At 46.3% G+C, this 26,667-nt stretch overlaps 2 protein-coding genes across 2 annotated transcripts; both read left to right on the top strand.

The window, feature by feature from the left end:
* The first annotated feature begins 3,583 nt into the window (after positions 1-3,583).
* LOC123112347 (protein UXT homolog) lies at positions 3,584-7,629 on the top strand. The gene is made up of 6 exons (XM_044533304.1): positions 3,584-3,857; positions 4,999-5,150; positions 5,292-5,393; positions 6,028-6,135; positions 7,180-7,234; positions 7,331-7,629. Exons 2-6 carry the CDS (start codon positions 5,014-5,016, stop codon positions 7,373-7,375), a joined length of 447 nt encoding a protein of 148 aa, XP_044389239.1. The 5' UTR covers positions 3,584-3,857; positions 4,999-5,013; the 3' UTR covers positions 7,376-7,629.
* An 11,723-nt stretch (positions 7,630-19,352) lies between these two features.
* Positions 19,353-22,582, top strand: LOC123116372 (condensin-2 complex subunit H2-like). The gene is made up of 6 exons (XM_044537340.1): positions 19,353-19,656; positions 20,123-20,222; positions 20,630-20,733; positions 20,887-21,023; positions 21,115-22,110; positions 22,202-22,582. Exons 1-5 carry the CDS (start codon positions 19,479-19,481, stop codon positions 21,631-21,633), a joined length of 1,038 nt encoding a protein of 345 aa, XP_044393275.1. The 5' UTR covers positions 19,353-19,478; the 3' UTR covers positions 21,634-22,110; positions 22,202-22,582.
* The last annotated feature ends 4,085 nt before the right edge of the window (positions 22,583-26,667 follow it).

Raw genomic sequence — 26,667 nt, 5'->3', positions numbered from 1 at the left:
TCCTCATCGTCCTCCATGAAGCGGGAGTCCATGGAGCCATCAATGTGAACCCGAAGATTGTACTCACGGCAGACGAGGGAGAAGTACGTCTTCCAGACATAGTACGTGGAGGTGAGGTGGTCGAGGATGACGGGAACCCGGGCGAGGATGTTGAGGTCGCGGATGACGACGGGATCGGGACCTTCGAACGGGTTGGTGCGGCGGCTGCGGGAGGTACCGGTGGAACCGGGGGAGGCCATGGCCGAAAGGGGGTGGTGCGGCGGCGCTGGAGCGGCGACGCGGCAGGGAGGAGGGCGGCGCGGCTTTGGGGCGGCGCGGCAGGGAAGAGGGCGGCGCGGCTTGGGGGCGGCGCGGTGGTCGCTGGCGGAAGCGCGGGCGGCGGCGGCAGACCAGGGCGGCGGCGCGGCGGCGGCGGCGGCACGGGTTAGGGTTAGGATCGTAGGTATGATACCATGTTGGAAACGATTGTTTTGGCAATGCTTCGCGATGTATTGATCGGTGCAAAGTGCACGTATATATGGAGTACAAGGTGGGCCACAACCTCAACTATACAAAGACTAGGAGGTGGGCCAGGCTATACAATATACATGCACAAACCATATATTCAACACTTTACACTGTACAATCGAAATAGCTCACATACGCTCAGTGCATACACGCACACCCTACCCCTATGAGCACCTTCGAGATATTGGGCCAGCATAGCATCTTGATATTTTACATTTTTCTACAAATATTATATGTGTTAGCGAGCAACAATGCAAGTAGAAGCTGAAATCAAACATTACATTTTCTACCACTATGATTCATGTGTTCTAACTGTTGCCATCAATTTTATTTTTACATTGTGTTTTTTTAAATCCAAAAGCAAATTCTTCTTCTCCGCCTTCAATAGCAAGTTACCACGTGACATATGTGGTAAGCAATTCAAACTAATTCAAAAGAAATAGCAAGTTGTACACATGGAAAAAGACAATATCAAATGACATAGAATATAGTCGGCCAACAACTTGCATATCCGGTCAAATAACATAGAGCATAGCCGGCCAACAAGTTACATATCCGGCCAAAAAACGTAGAACATATCCAGCCAACAAATCGCATATCCGCCAAATGAAGAACACATAGAACGTCTTAACTTGCTTGGTGAGTTATGTGAGTTGTTTTAGATGGCTGCAATACTTGCTCACGGCCTCTTGGATGATGTATCTTCGTTGGTCGAGCGACTTTGTCCCACGATCTTGGATGAGTTGGTTACGGCAAGGCTTGACTGCAACGTCGTACACCACCGCGCCATAGGATGTATCCGGCCAACAAGTCACATATCCAGACAAAAGAGCAGAGGAGGCATATGTAAGGCAGAGGTAGGAGAAGGAGAGGGGTGCTCCCCCCTATATCCTCCAAGAAAAACGGAAGTGTTTGGCTTGACTGCGCGACATGTGCCCCACGTCTCCCGCGGTTTCCCATTTCGCGAGATGTAGGTGTGGGAATCCACGCATTAATCTGAAATTGACGGGCACCACGACGGTCCTCCTTCCAGTTATGACAAGACGAGATGGGGCTAGCTAATGATGTCTCGTTGCGTGGAAGATAAGGACCCCACTTGGGTTTCTCGTTCCTAAAGACAAAGACACTCCAACTCCAGACACGCTTGGGGCCTATTGACGGTGTAGTACACCAGGGATGGCCTCTCAAAAGGGATCCCAGCCTTCCATGGGGCCCAAGAGGCCTAACAAGTATCCTGTGACAGGTTGGAGCCCTGGAGCCCGAATAAGCATCCAGAAATCATCTTGGCGCACAAGTCAAGATGACAGTGGCTTAGATCAAATCGATCTCCTATAGACCCTAGCCCCGTCATCTATATTAGATTGGTGATAGGAAGGGTAGCCATTTTCATCTACTCTCATGGAACAACTCTTGGTAGTCATAACACCACCCCCCCATTGTAACCCTCTCACGAGGTGCTCCATCGTAAATACAAACTAAAGGCAGGACGTAGGCTATTACCTCTCCTAGAGGGCCCGAATCTAGGTAAAATCCTATTGTGATCTCCGTTCTGGTACTTCCGAGCACGTTCGCCACCCTACCGAGGATACTGACGGTTCCACATATCGTCAACCATACCTCTATGGAAGAGACCCTGGCGAAAACAGATAAAACGGGTGCACGGACGCGGTAAACCCCAATGAATCCTAATGCTACACCAAAAAAGGGTATACAACAACGCACAAATTGGACTCATCAGCATTATAACCTCATTTTCTTATCTAGTTACCTTAGAGTTCTAGGGTTACTGTAGCAGCTAGAACATTTCCCCAAATTATCTCTCGATCGCCTGCATTATGGCAGCTCGACTCTGATCCCTTCCGAGACATGACATCTACTGCTCATGGCGGTGAAGCAAGATCGGTGGCGCTGTCCACGACGACGGCGATGAATGGACATAGGTGCAGCTGCTACCCATGCCTCGTGAAAAGAGATATCATCGACGCTGCTACTTGGTCCTCGCGGTGAAGAAAACAATCAAGACGAGTGATATTACTCTACACCGGCCTATATTGGGTGTTTACAATTTTGTGAAGAACGGTTCACGATTACACGGGAACTGAAACCGGCGCAGTCAAAACAAACGCGGGTAATGTAATCACGAGCTGGTTTAATTGAGAGACCACCGCATATTCTATGGGTAGGTGTCCACCAGATAGACCCATCCCTCCACAAAAGAAGTGGCGTAGCCAAATGAAACCAACATTCGATAACGTTAGGTGTTGCCGTTGCCGTTGGAGATGCCCTAACCACGGTATATTTGTGGGTACGTGTCCTCCAGACACACCATCTAGACCCACCCCTCCACAAAGCAGTGGTGCAGCCAATGGGTAGGCCGGGTGCGGCCATGGCACACCCCAAAATTTCAGGATTTTCTTTTAGAGGAAAAAAGGCCTCACGCCCTGGCTCCATTTTATTGAAAACGAAGCCAATAGCCGATAAATGTTACAAATCACGCGGAGAAAACATCTGAGTACTGTCTCGGCAACAAGCCCAAAAAACATAACAGGCTGAACACAACTACGCTACGTTCCACAGACACACAGAGGACACCAAAGCAACCCGCTGACATGTTACATTCTGCAAAATACTCCCTCTGTTTTTATTTAGTCCGTGTATTAGCTTTAGTCAAAGTCAAGCTTTGTAAACTTTAACAAAGTTTGTAAACAAAAATATTAACATATACAATTAGAAATCGATTTCATTAGATTCATTGTTGGATGTACTTTCATGTCATGTAGATTTGTTATGGTAAATGTTTATATTTTTTTTATAAACTTGGTTAAACTTTATAAAGTTTGACTTTAGTCAAACCTAATGTGCAGAGTAAATAGAAACGGAGGGAGTACTTCTATGAAGTCTTTTCTGCCTTTCTGCTCCCCAACAATGGTGCAAGTCGATTGCGCCTTCGGCTTTATCATCACCTCCCCAGCTCCGATTTCAGGATTTTTTTTTTACCCCCATACTATTTTTTGTTTTTGAGGATTACCCCCATATTATTTGACCAAGGCCCATAAACATCCAACCGGCCCAGCAGCTGAGGTGAGCAGCCTGCAGTCTCTGCAGCCCACTTGAATCCGAGGCTCGCTCGCAAGGACCGACGCACGCCGCCGCTCCCTGCCGATTCCCCTTCCAGCCTGGTGCCCGCCGGCCGCCGCCCTCCTGTAGCTCGACTCCTCCTGCAGGGCTGCAGGCTCCAGCCTCTGCCGGACGCCGTCCTCCCGCAGCCTGGTGCCCGCCGGCCGTCTTCGGGTCCCCTTCTGCTCGCCCTCCCGCAGCCCCGTGCGGTGGTGCCCGCCGACCGCAGCAAGGTGAGGGTCAGGTGCTTCTGCTTTCTTCCCAGCGTTAAATTCTTGAGTGACAATGAGTATTGAGTTGAATCTCACATATAGGCTCATTTGTGTAGAATTGTATGGTGCCAATTAGTTGATGTTGATTTTGTTTGACCATGAGTATATTGATGCTTCCTGCTCACCTGTTGTCTGTATATGGGCTCATTTGTGTAAAAATAATAATTGGAGTGCCCTGGCTACGTCAGTGTGCCCAAGACATCATAATGCTGCAAATCCGATACGTTTTTTGTTGGCCAACAATAGGCAAGAAGCGTGTTATTGTTGCGTATTCATACTTGTGGCGCGGGTGTTTCCATTGGCAGTAGACATCGAGCAGCTGGACAGTCAAACTAAATGCCGTCTATGACCCTTACCATGTTAACTTAGTATGGAGAGAAGTTTGTGCAATGCAATATTTGCAACCGTGTCAGGTTTTATGGATGGTTGATATGTATAGTTTGCCGATTTTGCTAGCTTGGTTTGTTATGCTGTTTCTCAAAATTTGAAACTCTTGCTTTGGCTGGTGTTGCATCTATAATCCTACATGCACGATTTTCTTTTCATTAGTCGCTTCAGATTTTCACAAAGAGGTGGTAATATTCATGCCATGTTAATTTGACTCTTTTAATTGTTGGATTAGCCCTGGTTTTAAACTTTTAATTCATGCCAGTAAGCGATGATTTTTGGTGATGGTAATTGGGAGAAAGTTGAAAATTTAATGAGGCAAAGTGTCATCTCTGTGTCGTCAATTTGACAGCAACTATGATATATGCTATATTTGTGTCGACTTGACTGTAACTATGATACATATGTAAGTTGTAACATCTTTTTTAGCAAAAACAGTAGGGAAGACCCCTACTGCGCCGTTTTTTTGTTTTTATAAATGAGGGACATGTACAAATGAGGTTACATGGGGATTACATAAGTTGTGACAATGGGTTAAGCTTATTGTGATATATGCTATATAAAGTTGCGTGGGTACACCATGTCCTGAGTTGCCGATTATTTTAGCATGGTTGCATGACAACCTTAACTCATTGATTTTAAAATTTCACTGCCTTGGCAATGACCGCTTAACCCAGTACGGCATTATATATTTTGCGATTCGCAAATCTCATAGGAAACAGCTTAGGACATGGCAATGGCTGTGGAGGCGCGTCTCCGGCAGGAGAAGGTGAAGAAGTTTGAAGATTTCGTTGACCGGCGGCTCAAGCCTGACCTCGTTAACGCCATAGCCCAGCGCGATAACTTGTTCCAGCAGCAGAAGACATTGTAAGACTCGGTTCTCTCCTCGTCTTCCCTTGTGTTGTAACTGTACTGAAACATTTAGGCCCCTGGATTCTTGTTATTCAAATATATGGCCTTAATATTGCTCATTCTTCTGATCAATGAACCTTCATTTGGTGTTGGCAGCTTGGATTTGAAGAAGAACATCGAAAATTTGGAAAAGAATGGTGTAACGAGTATGCGATCTATGGTCAATCTTGGGTCAGAGGTGTACATGCAGGCAGAAATGTAAACATCCTTTTCCCTCTCCCCCGCCTAAACAATCTGAAGTATAGTAGCAAAAACTCTCTCTCGCTTTCTCTATAATCTCTAGAAAAGAAATTTCTCTATCCTAATGCTAATGTAAGACAAGTCAGAGACCATAATATTATTAGTGTAGGTGGTTTGCACTGTTTAGGGGCCAGTCTACATTACTCAACTGGAGTAGCTCTATGCTTGATGTAGCTTTTGCAGTAGGATAGACATGAGAAAGGCGTTCCTATATCGATCTGAAAAATACAAAAAAGGTCAGCTGCCTTTTTAAGAAAAAGGTGGTGTTCGCATATGGAGATGGCATGCAAGTGAATTAGTTTGGTGTTCACTTCATTTATTGGAAGAATGCAGTTGGCCATTACATAGTATAACAAGCAGGAACTTCCTTTGATATGTCCTTATGCTGCTTCTTTATTTCAACTCCATTCCTAACTGCAATTGTTTAACCAGATGTTAGCTTAAAATTACAAATTTGGAATAGCTTCATATCATCATTGTGAAGCGCTAATGAGAATTGACTGTTTCGAACATAACATAAGTTCCTACAGTCAGATTTCTTTAACTGTTGAGAGATCTTATTAATGCCATTATTCTGTGGTGATTTCCGCAGGCCGGACACGAAGCACATCTTTGTGGATATTGGTCTAGGTTTTCATGTGGAGTTTACTTGGCAAGAGGCTTTGCAGTTTATATCTGTAAGAGAAGCAAGGTTGGCCAGGTAACTCAACTCGAACATTTGAATATCAGATCTTGCTTTTGCGCAGCAATTTTTATTACACATGCAGCATGTTTTTATGAGAGGGGAGTTATGCTAAAGAGATATTGATGATTGAGGGTGGTTCGGGTGCTTCATGTTCTGTTCAACACAGTTTGTGTGGATACTGGATAGTATATACCCAGTACTTGTTTTAGGCATATTATGGAACTTGGTCGAAAATAGTGGTTTAGGTGAAGTGCTTGGATTCTCTTTTTCTTGTGAAGCAAAGAACAAGAGAAAGAGATGGTATTCTTGAGCCTTGTGATGGCTCTTAGATTTCTAGACAATATTTGTATCTAGCTATTCATGGTATCCATTTCTCTATTGGAGCTTGATGCTTGCTTCAGCCATCAGATGACGAATGGAAGCTACTGATTAGTTATTTATCATAAGCTAATACGTATACATTGTACAGAGGCAAAGCTGATTCTACTAATCTGGTGTGTTACTGATCTGCATCTAATATTCACTTCCGTAGACACCTTTGGAAATTTTATGAACATAACATACTTTATGTAGCATTAGTTAGCATTGTATAAACCATTATTATTCACCGTCGGACCATATTAGTGGTTTGCCTCATATGTGGCTAATAACATGTACTCCCTCCGTCCCGAATTACTTGTCGCTTAAACGGATGTATCTAGCACTACAATAGTGCTAGATACATCCGTTTGAGCGACAAGTAATTCCGAACGGAGGGAGTATGTATGTTCTTATGTCTCAACTCTTGAATGGGTTTATGTTTATTGACATTCCAGCATACAGCTAACTAGTACGGCCCCAGTTCTATAGACACATTATTCCATTCTGTCAGGCGTGTGGTTAGGTAGGTTGCAGCTGTTTGTACTAGGGTGACAGCCCTTGCCAATGTTTGGCCCTTAGACGACATTCATATGCTGTTGTAATTTCCCTTTTTATGCTTGAACGTGCTCCTGATTTTCTGTAGTTGACATTCATTCACTCACATGTTAATGTTGTAAACTTTTGCGTGTTTGTTTGCAGACAAATAGATGAGTACACACACCTCATAGCGAGCATAAAAGCACAGATCAAGTTGGTATGTACAATGAACTAGGTGCTTTGTGTGATGCAGTAGATGATGTGAATCTGCTTATATTCAGATGTTACCTCCTCTTATGTTGTTTAAATGCAGGTGTGTGAAGGTATCCGCGAACTCCTGCAATTACCAGCGGAGTAAGCGGACGGGATAAAATTAGCGGCAGAGAGATGCTTACACACCAAACTTGCGGTAGAGAAATTCTGATAGAGATGCTTGGTAGAGGGATATGATGTATCTTTCCATGGATTTTTTTGAAGATTCTTGCAACAAGCTGTATGCCAAGAATGCAGCTCTCCCAAGTCCCTATGTTGACTAGGAGGCTTTGTGTAAACTAAATATAGGTAAAAGAAGTGGCAAATGAGAATACTGCGATCATTGAACTTTTGTTTAAACCCTGCGAAGCTTGTTGCAAATCATCAAATGTCTACACTTGGTGTGAGTTGGCGGCAAATGCAATGTGTTGGGGAAATGATAACATTTCTTGCTGCCTGAAGGCTCTACAGTTTTGCTAGGAAAGAACCAGCTGCTCATTAATAACTACCGTACTCAAATTCATCGAAGGTATGGATAAGCTCACTCGAGCAGCGTGAGAGAAGGGAATTCTTTGTTTCGTACGCTACATGCATAGCGGTGCTTAAGATGTGCGTCCGTCTGTGTGACATAATGGCTTTAGAACCTAGCAGATCCCGCAAACCCGGCAATCCGGTATAATAGCTGCTGGTTTGCGGGAAGGGGCTGTACACTCGTCCCGAATAGATTCTTCAAATCCGGTCGTCCTGACTTTTTTTGTGGGATCCCGAATCCGCGAGCTCATTTCCTATATATCTACGGGAATTCACTCGATTTTGTTGGGCCCCATTTTCGTTGGCGCGAACCCACTTCCGCCGGCTTCAATTCCTACCTTCCGCACCGCAGCCGCCTCCAATCCCACCTCAAACCTCACCGCGCGGCCTCGCAGCGCCGGAATTCGTCCGGATGGGGTGCCCACCGCTACCCGGTGCCCCATACCATGCGTCGGCCGTGCCACCACCGCCGCTCCGTCCGCCCGCACCGGCAACGGCCCCAACTCCTCCCGCCACCGCCATCGAAAGGAAGAGGCAGGCGAACCACACCGTCCAAGGCGGCGTGACCAGTGTGACACCACCAACCTTCGGCCCCGCTTCGATTCCACCCGCCAAGGGTGTAGGTGGGAGGAAGAAGACCCCCTTCATCGGCCCGCGCCCGCCTGGAAGAAGGCGATGGCGACAAGGGGCTGGGCTCCTCCTCCGCCTCCGGCCGACGACGACATCCACATTCACGGCAAAGCCGCCGGCCACGCTTACAATGTGTTCAATGAAACGGGCGGGAGGTATAAACTTGTTCTTTTGCTTGGTTGGTGGTGCTTCGGCAAACCATGTGAATGGTGGTGGTGGTTGTTGGAGTTGTGTCGAATATTGTGTACAAGGTAGGTTACAGTTGGACTTGTAGTTGTATTCTGTTTACATAGGAGTTGTATCGTGTTCTAATAGGACACTTGTATCCTAGGCCTCTCATATATAGCGGGGGTAGACACACGATGTAACCTATGCCAAAATAATAGCACCGGAACGCAGGGGAAGCCGGTGGCATGTGCCGGTGTCCAGGGCGATCGGGTGCGGTATTGTGACGGTGTCACGGGGAGGAGCGCCCGTAGTCATGCCCCGGGGATGTAGCCATATCGGTGAACCTCGTTAACAAATCTCGGTGTCGTCATTGTGCTGTGATTGCTTGTTCCTCGGTGGATCAATCGTGTACCTCGGATTTATTCTAACAAGTGGTATCATGAGCAAAGGTCGAAGAGGTAGTTGTGCGTCGATTTAGAGGAAGATCAAAGTTGAGTTCGTCGTGGAGATGACGTGGAAGTCTATCTTGTACCACGGTCGATTTATACTATGAAATCTCAGTGGAGATTGCAAGCATCGCGACGGAAGGATCGTGGTCGGCGGTGGCAGCAGCAGGCTCGAACAAGCAGTCAGGCAGGCGCCTTGTCGATCAGATCGATCTGGAGCGGCGAGGGGCGTTGTGCCGTAGAAGTGCGAGGCGCGTGCTATGGAGGCAGGAGGCCGATGTTTGGCGCGTGGATGCTGGGGATCAGGGCCTCGTGGGACACCGTGGCTAGGTGCAAGTGCGTTTTGCGGCTGAGGAGGGCGTCGGGCGAGCGATGCAGGCTGCAGAGGACAGAAGCGATCGGACAAAGATTTGCTTTTTGAAAAAAGGAGACCGAGTCTCTATAGTACTATACGACACAGGCAGATCAAATCTTGCGAAGGAATAATCCATTGATACATCCATCGGGGATGAAAGTGCAACTATCCCTAGGTGGTTTTGGTAATTCATAACAACATATAGCTCATTGAGCTAATGATATTCCAAGACTATTATTTCAGGAAAGTTCATTGAATGGTATGGCATGGATGATGAAAGTGGATCCCTCAAAATGTGAAGGACAAAAGATTGGCTCAAGCTCAAAAGTTTAAGACTCTTCATTTTACATTTTAGTGATCCAAGATCACATTGAGTCTATAGGAAAAGCCAATACTATCAGGGAGGGATGAGGTGTTGCTTAATGAGCCTCTTGCTTCAAGTGCTTAGTGATATGCTCCAAAAACCCTCAACTACTTTCTCACATCCACATATGACCTAAACCCAAAGTCAAACTCGGCCATACCGATTCTTTCTATCCGGCGCCACCGAGTTCAAATGTCATAGCCACTGCCACAAACCCTAGGAAAATCGGTCTCACCGATAGGGATCTCGGTCTCACCGAGATGGGATCATAATCTCTCTGTTTCCCTTCGTAACGTTTCGGTCTAACCGAAGTGAGCGATCGGTCCCACCGAGATTGCAATGTAAACTCTCTGTTTCCTTTTCGTAACATTTCGGTCTCACCGAGAAGAGCGAATCGGTCCCACCGAGTTTACCTGACCAACTCTCTGGTTAGCTTATTACCAAAATCGGTCTCACCGAGTTTGTGTAATCGGTCTCACCGAGATTACGTTATGCCCTAACCCTAACCATATCGGTCCTACCGAGTTGCATGTCGGTCCCACCGAAAATCCTAACGGTCACTAGATTTGCTAAATCGGTCCGACCGAGTTTGTTGATTCGGTCCCACCGAGTTTGGTAAATTGTGTGTAACGGTTAGATTTTGTGTGGAGGCTATATATACCCCTCCACCTCCTCTTCATTCGTTGAGAGAGCCATCAGAACAAACCTACACTTCCAACTTACCATTTCTGAGAGAGAACCACCTACTCATGTGTTGAGGCCAAGATATTCCATTCGTACCATATGAATCTTGATCTCTAGCCTTCCCCAAGTTGCTTTCCACTCAAATCTTCTTTCCACCAGATCCAAATCCCATGAGAGAGAGTTGAGTGTTGGGGAGACTATCATTTGAAGCACAAGAGCAAGGAGTTCATCATCAACGCACCATTTGTTACTTCTTGGAGAGTGGTGTCTCCTAGATTGGCTAGGTGTCACTTGGGAGCCTCCGACAAGATTGTGGAGTTGAACCAAGGAGTTTGTAAGGGCAAGGAGATCGCCTACTTCGTGAAGATCTACCGCTAGTGAGGCAAGTCCTTCGTAGGCGACGGCCATGGTGGGATAGACAAGGTTGCTTCTTCGTGGACCCTTCGTGGGTGGAGCCCTCCGTGGACTCGCGCAACCGTTACCCTTCGTGGGTTGAAGTCTCCATCAACGTGGATGTACGATAGCACCACCTATCGGAACCACGACAAAAACATCCGTGTCTCCAATTGCGTTTGAATCCTCCAAACCCTTCCCTTTACGTTCTTGCAAGTTGCATGCTTTAATTTCCGCTGCTCATATACTCTTTGCATGCTTGCTTGAATTGTGTGAAGATTGCTTGACTTGTCCAAAGATAGCTAAAATCTGCCAAAGTCTAAAATTGGGAAAAGTTTAAGTTTTTAATTGGTCAAGTAGTCTAATCACCCCCCTCTAGACATACTTCAAGGTCCTACAAGTGGTATCAGAGCTTTGGTCTCCATTTGCTTTGATTTTCATAGCTTTTGGTGGTCATAGCCTTGGTTTCACAACCTAGGAGAGTATGGCGTCTAGTGAGGGAAATTATCACCGTAGAGGTCCTTACTTTGATGGTACTAATTTTGCTAGTTGGAAGCATAAGATGAAAACGCATATTCTCGGACATAACCCCGCCGTTTGGGCTATTGTGTGTATTGGCTTGCAAGGTGAATTCTTTGATGGGAGAGAGCCAAACCATGAAGCTAGCGTGGATGAATTGAAAATGCTGCAATACAATGCTCAAGCTTGTGATATCCTCTTCAATGGCTTGTGCCCTGAGGAATTCAATAAAATCAGCCGTCTTGAGAATGCAAAGGAAATTTGGGATACTTTGATTGATATGCATGAAGGTACCGACTCCATCAAGGAATCCAGGTTGGATGTGCTCCAAAGTCAGCTTGACAAGTTCAAAATGAAGGATGGTGAAGGTGTCGCTGAAATGTACTCTAGGCTTGCTCTTTATCACGAATGAGATTGCCGGCTTAGGGAGTGAAGAAATGACTGACAGATTCATCATCAAGAATATCCTAAGAGCATTGGATGGAAAGTATGATACCGTGTGCACATTAATCCAAATGATGCCAAATTACAAAAATCTCAAGCCAACGGAAGTCATTGGAAGAATTGTTGCTCATGAGATGTCACTCAAGGATAAGGAGGAACTTCACAACAAGTCAAGTGGTGCTTACAAAGCCTCATGTGAAGCCCCCACATCATCAAGTGAGAAACAAACCTTCAATGAAGAACTGAGCTTAATGGTGAAGAACTTCAACAAATTCTACAAGAGTAGAAGCAAAGAAAGAAGCTCTAAGTCAAGGTCCTATAATGACAAAAGATCTTCTAGTCGAGAGAGCAATTGCTACAATTGTGGGAGACCCGGACACTATTCCAATGAGTGTACGGCACCCTACAAAAGAAGAGAAGATTCTCCAAAAAGAAGAAGTAAAAGAGAAGAATCACCACCAAGAGAGAGGAGGAGTAGAGATGATCGTTATGAACGAAGACCCTCACGGAGAAGCAGGGATTCGGAAAGGAAGGACAAGTCATCAAGGAGCTACACAAAACGAATACATCAAGCTCATGTTGGTGAATGGGTATCCGGCTCCGACTCCGACAATCACTCCGAGAGAAGCTATCACTCCGACTCCGACAATCACTCCGAGAGAAGCTATCACTCCGACTCCGAATATACTCAAGATGAAGGTGTTGCCGGTCTAGCACTTGTGTCAACCAACTCCTACGACATATTTGATTCACCAAATGAAGGAATTGGAAGATGCTTCATGGCCAAAGGTCCAAAGGTAACACACTCTGAGTATGTTGATTTCAATAGTGATGAAGATGACTTGCTAGGTGATGATGATTTACTTGTTGAAAACTCTAGTGATGAATACTATGATGAAATGTCAATTAATCATGCTAATCAAGATAAAACGAATGACAATGATAAGGAGAACATTGAGCTTCTAACTAAAGAACTAAACACTATTAAGTTAGCTCATGAAACTATCTCCGAAGATCATCGAGAACTTTTAAGGGTTCATGAGAAGTTACGCTTTGAAAAGCTCAATCTTGAGCAAGAACATGAGTTCTTAAAGGCAATCAATGATGATCTCTGTAAGAAAAGTTCTTCTTACATTGCCAAGCGTTTACTCTTATCTACTTACATGCCTCAAGTCAAGTCTAGTAACAAGAACAAGAAAGATCCTTCCTCTAGTAGTAACAATAATAATGCCAAATCCAATATTGTTGCTTCTAGTAGTTCTCTTGATTCCACTAATGATTCTCTTAGCCAAGTTACACTTGAGCAAGAAAATAGCTTATTGAAGGGAATTATAGAGAAAGGTGTATACAAGAGCCTTGCCGGAAGTAAGCAATTCGAGGAAATTGTACGCAAGCAAGGAAGGCACCGGAAGAATCAAGGTGTTGGTTTTGAACGAAAGTTCAATGCCAATGGAGTTGAGTGGGAAGAAGATCAATACCCCAAGACGAAGTTTGTTCCTCAACAAGAGAAGTGTGATCCTACTTCCTTCAAGGGAACACAAGCACAAGATGATCTTCCACCACAAGACCACAAGAACAAAGGCAAGGACAAGCTTCAAGAGGAGATTGATGCATTTCAAGAAGCACCTAAGGCCTTGGTCAAGTGGGTTCCCAAGACTACATCAAGTTCTACTTCATCAAGTACAACTACAACTCCAAGGATTCCCATCAAGATGATGTGGATCCCGAAGAAGAAGAACTAGAGAGTTCTTGAGGGTGACTCCGCCAACATTCTTCACTCATATCATTATGGCAAGGACAAGTGCAATCAACTTTTATATCTTGCACTAGTTCAAGGAGTCACAAACCCTCATGTTGGTAAGGCAAGGGACAAGGTAACCTAATTATTTCATGGACATCATCTTGTGTGTGCATCACTCTATGTCTATGGATATTCTTGTTTGTTCCTTGTGGGACTAACCCATGTAGGTATTGAAAGTGCAACTCACTCCAAAGGATTGCTCCAAATGATCTACATCAACACTGAGCATCCACATCTTCAACACCTATATGAAGTCATCATCGACAAAACCCAAGGTTAGTTCATCCCTCTAAGGGGGGATCTCACATCTAGGGGGAGTTTAACTCTAAGAATTGAGTCAAAGCAACTCTAATGATGTGAACACATCAATGCATTATGTAAAAGTGGTAACGCCACTTGATCTTAAACGATGAGTATGACCTATGATCAAATGTTCTCATTTGACTCCTAAGTCAATATACTCATATATAGATGACCTAGTTATCGCCAATTGTTTGATAGATGCTAGAATTGGTTGTGCATGCTTTGCCACATATTTCATTTGCCATTTTATTGTGTGAGCATGTTGGATGCATATTTTACTCATTCGAGGACATCCACTTGTTGCTTTGATTGATTGGCTTCTTTTTCTTTGGCCAAGTGGATGGACAAGAATGCCTAAGAACCTTCTCTAGCTATCTATGTTTTTCTCGTCTCAAACTCTATTCATGCTACATCACAAAATTTGATCAAGTCAGATTCAAACCACTCTGTGTGAGGAGCACTCGGAGTCCCCGATTCGTCATAGACTTAAAACTTCCAAAACTTCTTTGTAATTCTCGGTCTGACCGATTCCTCCATTTCGGTCCTACCGAGATCACTAAGTCGATCTAGGTTTTCAATCTCGGTGTGATGTCTACTACACAACCTTCTTCTTGTAGACGTTGTTGGGCTTGCAAGTGCACAGGTTTGTAGGACAGTAGCAAATTTCCCTCAAGTGGATGACCTAAGGTTTATCAATCCGTAGGAGGCATAGGATGAAGATGGTCTCTCTCAAGCAACCCTGCAACCAAATAACAAAGAGTCTCTTGTGTCCCCAACACACCCAATACAATGATAAATTGTATAGGTGCACTAGTTCGGCGAAGAGATGGTGATACAAGTGCAAAATAGATAGTAGATATAGGTTTTTGTAATCTGAAAATATAAAAACAGCAAGGTAACTAATGATAAAAGTGAGCGTAAACGGTATTGCAATGATAGGAAACAACGGTATTGCAAGTTCTCTCAACAATAATAACATATATAGATCATATAACAAGCCCTCAACATGCAACAAAGAGTCACTCCAAAGCCACTAATAGCGGAGAACAAACATAGAGATTATGGTAGGGTATGAAACCACCTCAAAGTTATTCTTTCGGATCGATCTATAAAAGAGTTCGTACTAGAATAACATCTTAAGATACAAATCAACCAAAACCCTAATGTCACCTAGATTCTCCATTGTCACCTCAAGTATCTGTGGGCATGATTATATGATATGCATCACACAATCTCAGATTCATCCAACCAACACAAAGTACTTCAAAGAGTGCCCTAAAGTTTCTATCGGAGAGTCAAGAACGTGTGCCAACCCCTATGCATAGGTTCCCAATGTCACGAAACCCGCAAGTTGATCACCAAAACATACATCAAGTGGCACATGATATCCCATTGTCACCACAGATAATCACGGCAAGTTATACATCAAGTGTTCATAAAAGACTCAATCCGATAAGATAACTTCAAAGGGGAAACTCAATTCATCACAAGAGAGTAGAGGGGGAGAAACATCACAAGATCCAACTACAATAACAAAGCTCGGGATACATCAAGATCGTGCCATGGAGGAACACGAGAGAGAGCAAGAGAGAGAGAGAGAGAGAGAGAGAGAGAGAGATGAAACACATAGCTACTGGTACATACCCTCAGCCCCGAGGGTGAACTACTCCCCCCTCGTCATGGATAGCGCCGGGATGATGAAGATGGCTACTTCAAGGGGCTACAGGGGACTAGCAAGGATGGTTGGCAAGGCAAAAGCAATTAGCTTAGCATCAGAAGTTGAAGCCAAGGAGACAAGTTCACGTGAAGCGAAGGCTAGTACTTGGGCATCGCGTGGAAATCTTGTTAATTCTTTTTTCACAGAGTCAGCCGTACAAAGAACTATGGCGCCAACGGGTACCAAGTTTGAGGTGGAGAAGTTCGACGGAACTGGAAATCTTGGGTTGTGGCAGACATGGGTGAAAATTTGTTGGCACAAGAGGGATGCTTGAGGGTGTTGCGAGAAGTCATGTCACCTGAGATGGAATTATGTGATGGACAGAAATTCGCGGAAGACGATTTGGGAGCCTTGAGCGTGTCGTGCAGTCGAACAAGTTTGGCTTGGTCGGACTAGACAGTCTGACCGATCGACGTAAGTCGGTCGGTACAGAAGACGGTGGTGGGATCAGCAACGACGACGTAGGAGCGTGATGCTGATGGTGACCGACTTCTGGGCGTGGAAACACGTGGCACAAGCCTGAGGCTTGTGTGGCTTCGACAAGACTATGGTGCGGGGTTGATTCAAGGTGGTGTGCACACGGAGCTTGAAGTCGACGGGGCGCGAGGGTGGACTGATCTTCTACCATGGAGTCATGTTGAAGGTGGAGCTGGATTGAGGGGCTACGATGTAAGGATCCAGGGAATCGAAGCCTATTCAGCAAGGGGGGAAAGCGAGTGACATGCAGTTTGGACTGGAGCCCAGTGGTCTGATGGAAGCGTGAAACTCGTCATTGTTCGGTGATGATCGGTGGTACTCTGCAGTGGGGGTTGAGTGGTGTGGGTTCGTGACCCTTGAGACTCGACCGGGACAGCGGAGGCTCGATGCGGTAATAGCGGCGAGGCGTGCGGCATGCACGGGACATGGAGACGGGCCAGGGCTCTGGTGGTCATACATGTGGTGAGACAACTGCGAATTTGACTCGGTATGACTACAAACAATGGTGAAATTCCTTCAAGTTTCAGACAGACGGTCAAGAAAGGAGCGGTGTGTTGAGTTCAGGTAACTCTTATGTGTGACACCCAATATGTGAGTTGTTCACTTTCACGCAGGTCAATGATCGGTGTGTGATGGCGTTGACGGATACTCCGGAAGTTGGCAGCACAAAGTAGAGTAACGAGGAACTTAATTTTTCTCGAGCGTTGACTGTGGTCAAGAAAAGAAGGGACTCCAAGTTGCAGGTGGAGTCATATGGAGTCTTTGGAGTAGCAGCGGTACTCATGGGATAAACTCAAGTCCAATGTACATGGAAGTTTGACACATTGACGAATTCAAGGTGGTGGAGAATATTCGCCAAGGTGGACTTTGTTGGAGTTGTGTCGAATATTGTGTACAAGGTAGGTTATAGTTGGACTTGTAGTTGTATTGTGTTTACATAGGAGTTGTATCATGTTCTAATAGGACACTTGTATCCTAGGCCTCTCATATATAGCGGGGGTAGACACACGATGTAACCTATGCCAAAATAATAGCACCGGAACGCAGTGGAAGCCGGCGGCATGTGCCGGTGTCCAGGGCGACCGGGTGCGGTATTGTGACGGTGTCACGGGGAGGAGCGCCCGTAGTCATGCCCCGTGGATGTAGCCATATCGATGAACCTCGTTAACAAATCTCGGTGTCGTCATTGTGCTGTGATTGCTTGTTCCTCGGTGGATCAATCGTGTACCTCGGATTAATTCTAACAGTGGTGTTCACTCTCTGGTCCAAGTTCGTGAGGATGGTGGTGCTCACTCTCCAGTTCAAGTTTGTGAAGATGGTGGTGCTAACTCTCTGGGCAATATGGATGATGGTGATGGAGGTGCTAGGGGCAGTGTTGGTGGCGATGTTCTTAGCAACAATGAGGATGTTGCTTGATTGCTCTATGTCATTTGAGCATCTTTTGTCTTGTTCTACCGTGCATTTATGAGGCTAAACTTGATACCTCGTATGTTGTGCATGATTTTGAATGTGATGAACTAGTATGATGATCAACCAGTGATGTATATATATGATGATGAACTAGTTATTATGCACTAGTGATGATGAACTTGTCAATATTTGCCTATGATTGTATTTGTGGGACTGCGAGCCCTTCGGCGCGAAACAGATCCCCCAAACGCGTCCCTTGCGGGATGGGTTTACGGGAACTATTTCACCGAAGGCTCGCGGTCCCGTAAAAATGTTTTGCATGAGCCCTCAAACAAGTTTTGTGGGACGGGCGGTTGCGAGATCTGGTAAAGATGCTCTTAGCTTTTAGATTATACAAATTGTTTTTCTTTTCTTTTGGAATGCTTGCCAAGGCAAAGGTAGGAGCTCGACCATTTCATATTGTAATTCTTGTGAGAGATGTCTAGGTAATTTTAAGAACGAATGTATTTACTGAAAGTTGTATACATTGTATTTTTTTTCGAAACGGAGGCAAAAGTTTTGCCTCATCAATTAATTAAGAAGAGAATTGCTCAGTTAATTTACGGAAAATCAGGCAAAAACCAATACAAATGAAGCACATACTAACTCTTCACATGGCAAGAAACCCCACAACAACACATGCGGCCCCTCCCAGACTCTTCGAATACACAACATCCACAAACCCCGATATTGCTACTACGCCAAAAGACCCCCGACAAAAACAGCTCAACACAAGACATCATGCACCTCCCAACCCTCAACGACAACCCAATCAAAGCGGACAGGCCGAGAGATCGAAGGTCATCTATCAAGCAGCGAGAGACGCCTTGCCCATGTCGCCACTCTTTCCTTTGCCCACCTTCTTTTGTTTGCCCCTTATTGGTGTCCCCGTCAAGAGGCAAGCAATCGACCTGCCCAAACCAGGTCTAGCAACCTCCACACTAGCGAGCAAGTCACAAAGTTCCTTCACGAAGAGAGCATCTGGATTTGGAGTAGGTGCCAACACACTTGGCTCAATGGTCATGTCACTCACTGGCATCACCTGCTCCATGGTCGCAAACGAGGGAACATCAGCAACATCTAGAATTCCATGCTCCATGACACTAAGAGGTAGACTGGTTGACGCCTTACACCCAATGGACTTAGGAGATCGAGAGATTGAAACATCAAAATCACCACACTCCTCGGCATCAAGTATCTGGCTAGAATCTAGGGGTGACGCTGGCGATAAAGCCACAATTGAGATCTCAGGAGGGTCGTGTGGAGGCTCGGTTCTGCCTCTGTCCGTCGAACATTGTATTTTTCATTCTTTAAAGAAAAGGAAAATTGAGCGAACCAACCTGTGGTTGGGTGGTTAGAGGGATAGTGGTATCCCAGCCCATCAGGGTTCAAGTCCCGGTGCTCTCATTATTTCTGGATTTATTTCAGGATTTCTGGCAATGCGCTTTTAGGTGAGGAGATGTTCCCGTCGACGACGAGACGTCTATAGTGATTTCGTAAATCTTAAGATGATATGCCGTCTCAGTCTCTGAGAGGTGCTCGTAGAGGTAGGGTGTACGTGTATGCGTTCACAGGATTGAGTGTATGCGCGTATATATGAGCACTTGCGTCTGTACTTTGTAAAAAAAAGGAAATTGCGAGGGAAAGGCCAAAATATTTGACCGCTCACTCTTCACGCATACTCCTCGTTTGTTTGGAAAATTGTACAATGGACCTTCACCAAAACCGAGATTCCCGCCCGCCGTTCCAAACTTCCAATCCATCGAAATCAAGAAATTCCCCGGTCCTCTCCCAGCCCTAACCCCCCTGCTCTCCATGCGTCCGAGCACAGCACCCGCGCTGCACTCCTCTAGGATTCCGAGCCACCATTCCACAAGAATGCATCTTTGCGCCCAGTAGCTTCCCCGTCCTTGTCCGAGGGGGGAGTCATGGAGGAGGGCAGCGGCGGCGGGGAGGGGAGCACGGGCGGGGGGAGGTTCCCGATACTGCAGGCGGGCCGGGACCCCGAGTCCAACTGGGAGGTGGACGTCGCCAAGAGCCTCGAGGAGTACCTCCTCAAGATCTGCTCAGGCGAGATCTCCGGCGAAGACTTCAACTTCGCCGAAGGTACGGCGCCGGTGTGGATGGCAGCAGCTTCTTTTTTGGTGGATTTTGTCTTTCTTCCATGGGGCACGTGGCGTGCAGAGAAGGTGGCGAACGCGGGGCTGCGATCCGTGGAAAAAAATTCTATGAGACCAGGTCTCACGGATTAGCAGGTGAGACCCATCCTGATGGATGACACGTGTCATTCACAAATCACAAAGCATCCACCCCACCCCCCACCTGAAATCAGGGGGGGAGAGATTAGATGCTTTGTGATTTGTGAATGCCACATGTCATTCATCAGGGCGGGTCTCACCTGATTTATATGAGACCTGGTCTCATATAATTTTTTTCCGCGATCCATCATGTGATTTATAGCCTTTCCCTAATTTAATCAGGGACTTTGCATCGAAAGAATCGAAAGAAAGTTACTTTCTTTTTGTGAACCCTTCTCCCGCGCTGCTAATTTTATGGCCACTTTCATGTGCAGCGGCGCTATTGCTCCAAGGATCGGTTCAAGTTTACAGCCGCAAGGTGGAGTACTTGTACTCGTTGGTGCTACATGCACTGGAATTTCTATCGCAAAATAAGTAAGAATATATCAGTCTTGTCTTAGCCTTATCTTCTGTATGCTACCTTGCTGAGACTGGGACATTGCATATCTTACCTGAAATGGGCCTCAAACTGCCAGACAGTGATATGTATGTGCTGGCAACTATTACTTTTCTTGCACATCTTATTTCGGAGCATGACATGCCTGGTTAACAGTCGGGGTGCTGATTTAGGGAACTATAGAATCTCTAAACCAATTAATTATGTCAAAATTGGCAGCGCAGAAACAAAAATTGGTGTCTGCTAGATACAAACCCTACTAGAGTTTGGTTTTTGTCTAAAATATCAGCCCTTGCCAAATTATCGGCTTGCAAATTCTCCTTTGACCATCCTAGTGCATTTTTTCAGTTTATCCACAAATAGTTTAATATTCGAACTATACCAGGCCAGATCGACAAGAAAAGGGTTCTGCTGAAGCTAATGAAAATGACCCTAGCACTACTCCCAACAAAGAAGATGATATGTTTCTGGGTTTGGATGATGTCCCAGGTAAGTGGACCTTATATGGTTCTACCAGTCTGGTGGGGGTGCCGGTGCTTAGGCAGACGCCCCCATTGTTCATGATGTTGCAATGAATCCAGTGGATATGCTTGCTTTGAATGACATGGCGCTAAGCCTGTATCGTACCTTCTAAATTACCAGCGGAAACAAGGACCACTTTGGATAATAATCTTGACCGGGATGACTTGCGAAGAAAAATTGTGAGGCCACCAGCAAATTTATTGGTGTTCGAAGGAGACTGTGTCGATAGCGAAGCCAGTGAGCTGGATTCGTATTTGGTAATCTTCTATTCCTTTACTTCCAAGTTCCAATTAAGACTGATAACATGTACTGCCATACTGAACTAGTCTAGTTGTTTCTTTATTGCAGTTAGCAACATGTGGTTTCTATGGAGATTTCGTCCTGCTGGATCCTTGTGATGCACCAGCTGTTTTTGCCTTCCTGCAAGGAAAAAAATCATGCAAAGAAGATATTCTGCCTCATAGAGGTGGCTCAGCACCATCTAAAGCCCGACACAAAGCCTTCACTTCCCCAAATGCAAGATCAGGGGGTACTGCTCGTAGAAAAACTCCTGGTGAAGTCCTGGGAAATGCAGTTCAACCGGAGATTGAAAAACCTCAAGAAATGAATCCAGGTAAAAGTCCAGCGAAAGACTGGAGTGATCATCCTGGTGACCTTACTCCTGATCCCAGCATGTCCCAGCCAGATTATGTAGACCCTGGATCCCCAGATCCTGGGGATGATTCCGATGACGAGGATCCTTATAAATCTTTGGATCCACATGAACCTGGCAACCTAAAGATCAATAAGAGAGGTATTGGAAACTGTTGTTTCCCAGAAAAGGATGTTTTATTTCCTTATATATTATGTTCACTAACTATATATTGAATCTCCTTTCTTGATCTGATTGGAACAGTAAAATGTTTTTCAAGGCAAGTTATTGGCGCTCCTGAGAAGAAAACTCTTGCATATGTATTTCCTGTTGCAAGGGTGGACAATGTTGTTAGTCCCGAGCTAACAAAATATTTTGCAGTACATATTTCTCAGCAGGAAAAACTCGATGTCTCCCAATCAGTTTATGAAACGGTGCTCATCATTGTTGCAAAAATGTTTATTTTATTATTATGCATGTTAGATATTTTCAAGGTAGTAACTTGTTGCAACACTTCCATATTGCAGCTTAGGATGTCATTTGAAACTGGTGACGAAAAGTGTGAAACAGTTGGAGATCCAAAGGATGACAATCATCCCAATCCTAGTGTGCATTATTTCAGTGACGATGATGAGCCAGACATCCCAAATGATCCAGATGTTCCATATCCAGATGATGAGCCTGACATCCCAAATGAGCCTGCAGTCAATAAGGTTGATTTTCTTTAGTTTTCTATGAGTTGGCCACTGTCTTCACTCTCCCAACAATTGGCTAACATGACATGCTTATTATACCTCTGTTTAGAGTGATGATGAGGGTCGAGTTACACAGCGGAGATTGGTTGAACATAAAAGACTTGCGGATTTATGTCAGTCGCATCTGGTAAGTCGTAAGTACCAGTAAAAGCTCCATTCTCTTTCAAATTCGTTAGATGTGCGAACTTTATTTTTTCTCTACATGTTTGCAAGCAAATTTTTTTGTTTTTGTTTTTGCATTACAAGCAACTTGGTGCCATGCAAGTTGCCAAAATATATAGCGTGGCCAGGTTAGCCAGTGTGAAGCTGTTTGGAATAGCATGTTAGGGCTCAGCTCACATACTAAATTGCACAGATATGGTGATACGGATACAGACACTGCGGTACCTTGCTACTTCGATTTTTCAAAAACGCCGATAGGGGATGCATTTGTACATATATAATAATTATATAAAAAATTTAGTGATTTTGTATGAGAATTCAGAAAAGTGGCAATTTCTGACTTAGAAGTACTGAATAGGCTTATTTATTGCTCCTGTGGTGTGGCCTTGTCCTCTCCACCTAGCTACCAAGTGCCAACAACATACTCCCTCCGTTCCTAAATATTTGTCTTTTTAGAGGTTTCAAATGAACTACCACATACGGATGTATATAGACATATTTTAGAGCGTAGATTCACTCATTTTGCTCCGTATGTAGTCATTTGTTGAAATCTCTAAAAAGACAAATATTTAGGAACGGAGGGAGTAGTAAATTAGTACCCTAAAACAAATGTATGTAAGCATAAATGGAAAGGTACATCGTGCTTACATTTCAAATATAGAGTACTCCAAGTCTCCAACCATTAATCCAGTCTCGTCCCATTCATCTATTTCTGTACATTCCAAACACGAAACGCGAGGCAACAAATGAATCACAAAATAACAGTGCAATTCAACAACATAACCTAATTTTAGGTAGCTAGTACATAATATGATAATCTGATCATAATCCACAACTTAGAAAGTGCATGCAACAAACTGAAATCAGCTAATAATGTTCGAATATAGTAGGGCAGGTAAAATGACATGACAAAAAGACATCACATGAATGATGAATCTCAATTTGTTGAGTCAATCCGTCTCTCCAACTCCAGTGTCCAATGCCCCAATATCATCCAGCAAGGCCTCCAAGTCTGGTTCATCTAGTGAGAGCATGGCATCCTTAAGAAAATCTGCACCGCCACCAAATATCTCGCGGGTGTTTCCTCCAATATCCTAGAATCTTGACGGGCCAGTTGAATAGTCTCCTGATTTCCTTAAAGAGACGCATGTTTTAATGCACAAAGACAAGATTCTCAGCCTACAACAAATAAAATTGAGCTCTGATTCCAACTTGCAAGTAGGTGGTGAAATCAAGAATATAAGGAGAATAGACAATACAAGACCTGTTTCTTGTTGTACTGTTTATCAGACCATATGTGCTCCAATTTCTTTCAGCACAGGAATACGATGCTGGCTGTCCAAGTAATTTTAGTGCCAGCACCCGAAGTTCTGGGGCAGCATTACCATGGATACCCCACCATGTCTTGGGATCTAGGTAGGCTCTATCCTCAATTGAGTCAAAGTTATTGAATCCAGTAGCATACAAACTGAAATAAGCAAATTGTTGCTTTATCTTTTGCATTTCAGGACCACCAGGAAAAAGAACTCCTAAAGCATTTGTTTCTCTCAGTTGAAATCTCTTCATATGTATGTGGAGTTTGGTGGCCCGGAACCTCATTAATCCAGGCTTGAGTGTAAGACCTAAATAGCAGTAAAGACAACAACAAGAAAATGAGCTACATTAGTGACATTAATTAATTTATTATGTTACGGGCAGCAAGCTAGCAACTTACTTGGGATTCAATGTGTGCCTAGCAATGCAATGGAGTATTACCTTTTGCCCATCGACTCACTAAGATCTCATACACAAAAGTAGTGAAATGCAGATTCTTTTTCGAGAAAACGCAAATGGCTTTTGCGTTTCATTGCATTGGAAAGGAAGGGGAATATACATCCTCCTAGGAGGTAGTTTTACACAGCCAAGGGGGCCTCAGTGGACATCCCAGGATGGTGGCAAAACGACCCTGAGCCCTTGGGCTCCGGCCTTTGCCCAACATTTGGTCTCGTCTTTGATCCTGTCTACAAGCTCATTCAGCGAAGGCCTCACATGGTCGAAAACACACGCGTTCCTATGCTGGCGGTGTGGATTCCTTAGCGCGCAGCCACCAATCCATGAGCGAGCCGTCGTGGTCGGGCGTCGGTGCCGGTAGGCGTAGCCAAGAGAGGACCTCGTGCCAAGTCTGCCTGGTGAATGGGCACGCAAGCATCAGGTGTCCAATCGTCTCCGGTTCCTGGTCGCACAGGAGGCACCGTGGGTGGTGTTGCAGGCCGCGGCGCGCTAGTCTCTCCGCGGTCCAGCAACGATCTTGACATGCCAGCCAGTGGAAGAACTTCACCTTGGGCGGCGCCCAGCTCCTCCAGATGAGTTTCCAAGAATTGCAGCTCGTCGCGCCCTGGAAGGTTGCCCGGTAGCAGGATTGGGCCGTGTAAACACCATTGGTTGTCCATCTCCAGAGTAGCCTGTCTGGCTCATTGGACAGCTCGACATGCTGGACAAGGTGCCAAAGCTTTAGGTACTGGCCAATCTCCGGGATGCCGAGCAGGCCATGGATGTCACGCGCCCATCTGTTGCCGGCGAGGGCCTCCGCCACCGTTGTGGACTTCCTGCGCTGTTTGGGGATGCACATGATAAGCATGGGCGCTATCTCGTGGATGGATTGGCCGTCAATCCAGCGGTCCTCCCAGAAAAGGGCTGTCCTGCCATCACCGATAGCCATGGTCGTGGAAGCGTAAAAGAGCGCTCGCTCCTCCGTCGTGAATTGTAGGTCCAGCCCCTGCCAAGCTCGATCCGAGTCTGTGCGCGCGAGCCATAGCCAGCGCAGCCGGAGCGCTAGTCCCGTGCGCTCGAGGTCCCGGACGCCGAGGCCGCCATATTCGAGTGGGCGGCAGACCCGGCGCCAGTTGACGTGGCAGTGACCACCGTGGGCGTCCGCGCGGCCGGCCCAAAGGAAACCGCGCTGAATTTTCTCCAGTTGCTTCAGGGTTTTCTTTGGAGGCGCTAGCGCAAGCAGTTGATGGATCGGTATCGCACTGAGCACCGACTTGACGAGTGCTAGACGTCCCGCTTTGTTCATCAGCCAAGCTTTCCAGGAGGGTAGCCGCCCCGCCACCGCGTCGACGATGGGTTGTAGCTGGGCTGCGGATGGGCGGCGAGTGGAGAGCGGTATGCCCAGATAGGTGACCGGCAAGGCCACGACGGGGCACCCAAGTGGCTCCAGCAGCCCCTCGCCGTGGCCGTCGGCATGCAGGATCGTGGCCGAGCTCTTGGCGTAATTCACCCGTAGCCCAGACGCCGTACCAAACATGTCCAGGATTCCCTTGACCGCGGCAATCTCCTCGGCAGTAGCATGGCAGAAAAGCATCACATCGTCGGCGTAGAGAGATATCGTCGGGATGGCTCGCCGGGGATGCAGCTGCTGGAGGACACCCGTTTGAAGAGCGAGACACATCAGTCTCCCAAGGGTGTCCATCGCCAGCACGAAGAGTTGTGGGGAGGTGGAGTCACCTTGTCTCAGGCCGCGACGGTGCCAGATTGGAGGGCCGGGGACTCCATTGATCATGACCCGCGTGCTAGCCGAGGATAGAAGGATGGCCAACCACTCTCGGAATCGCTCCCCGAACCCATATTGGCGCAACACCTCAAAGAGGAAGGGCCAAGAGATAGAGTCGAAGGCGCGAGTGAGGTCGAGCTTCAGCATGATCCGGGGCGCGCCAAGTTGGTGCAGCATCTTGAGAGATTGCCGGACTAGAACGAAGTTGTCGTGGAGGCTACGTCCGGCAATGAACGCATTTTGGTTGCGGCTGACCAGGGTGTCGAGCTTGGGGGCGAGGCGCAATGACAGGACCTTTGCGAAGATCTTGGCCACAATGTGTATCAGGCAGATCGGCCGGTAGTCACCAAGCTTGTGAGCGTCCGCGCGCTTAGGCAGCAAGGTTAGCAGCGCTTGGTTAAGCTTGCTGAACCTGCGTCCATGCAGCGTGTATAGCAGCTCAAAGACATCCCATATGTCATGGCGGACGATGCTCCAACAGGCGCGCAGGAACTCCGCAGTGAAACCATCCGGATCGGGTGCTTTGCGCGCCGGCATGCGCTTGACCACGTCCCATATTTCCTCCTGGCTGAATGGCGCGTCTAGGCATGCGAGGTCGCCGGGCGCGATGAGTTGAGAGAGGTCCAGCGTGTGCGCCCGGTCTGCAGCAGTGCCCAGCAGGCCGTCAAAGTGTGAGAACGCGGCGTTGGCCATCTCCTCATGGTCCGTGAGCACCTGCCCGTCGACGTCGAGGCTATAAATGCGGTTCTTCTGACGCCGATATGAGCATTGCCGATGGAAGAAGCTCGTGTTGGCATCGCCGTCCTTAAGGGACGCAATCC

Source organism: Triticum aestivum, chromosome 5B (genome assembly GCF_018294505.1).
Source record: "Triticum aestivum cultivar Chinese Spring chromosome 5B, IWGSC CS RefSeq v2.1, whole genome shotgun sequence".
Lineage (NCBI taxonomy): Eukaryota > Viridiplantae > Streptophyta > Magnoliopsida > Poales > Poaceae > Triticum > Triticum aestivum.
The sequence above is the reverse complement of the archived record's forward strand: the minus strand, read 5'-3'. Positions and strand labels throughout refer to the sequence as shown.

Bases quoted from the DNA above. Each gene is read 5' to 3' on its own strand.
- LOC123116372 (XM_044537340.1), top strand. From the start codon at position 19,479: ATGGAGGAGGGCAGCGGCGGCGGGGAGGGGAGCACGGGCGGGGGGAGG. The intron at 20,223-20,629 runs GTAAGAATATAT...GAACTATACCAG, and splicing joins GAATTTCTATCGCAAAATAA to GCCAGATCGACAAGAAAAGG. The intron at 21,024-21,114 runs GTAATCTTCTAT...TCTTTATTGCAG, and splicing joins GTGAGCTGGATTCGTATTTG to TTAGCAACATGTGGTTTCTA.
- LOC123112347 (XM_044533304.1), top strand. From the start codon at position 5,014: ATGGCAATGGCTGTGGAGGCGCGTCTCCGGCAGGAGAAGGTGAAGAAG. The intron at 6,136-7,179 runs GTAACTCAACTC...GTTTGTTTGCAG, and splicing joins AGAGAAGCAAGGTTGGCCAG to ACAAATAGATGAGTACACAC. The intron at 7,235-7,330 runs GTATGTACAATG...GTTTAAATGCAG, and splicing joins TAAAAGCACAGATCAAGTTG to GTGTGTGAAGGTATCCGCGA.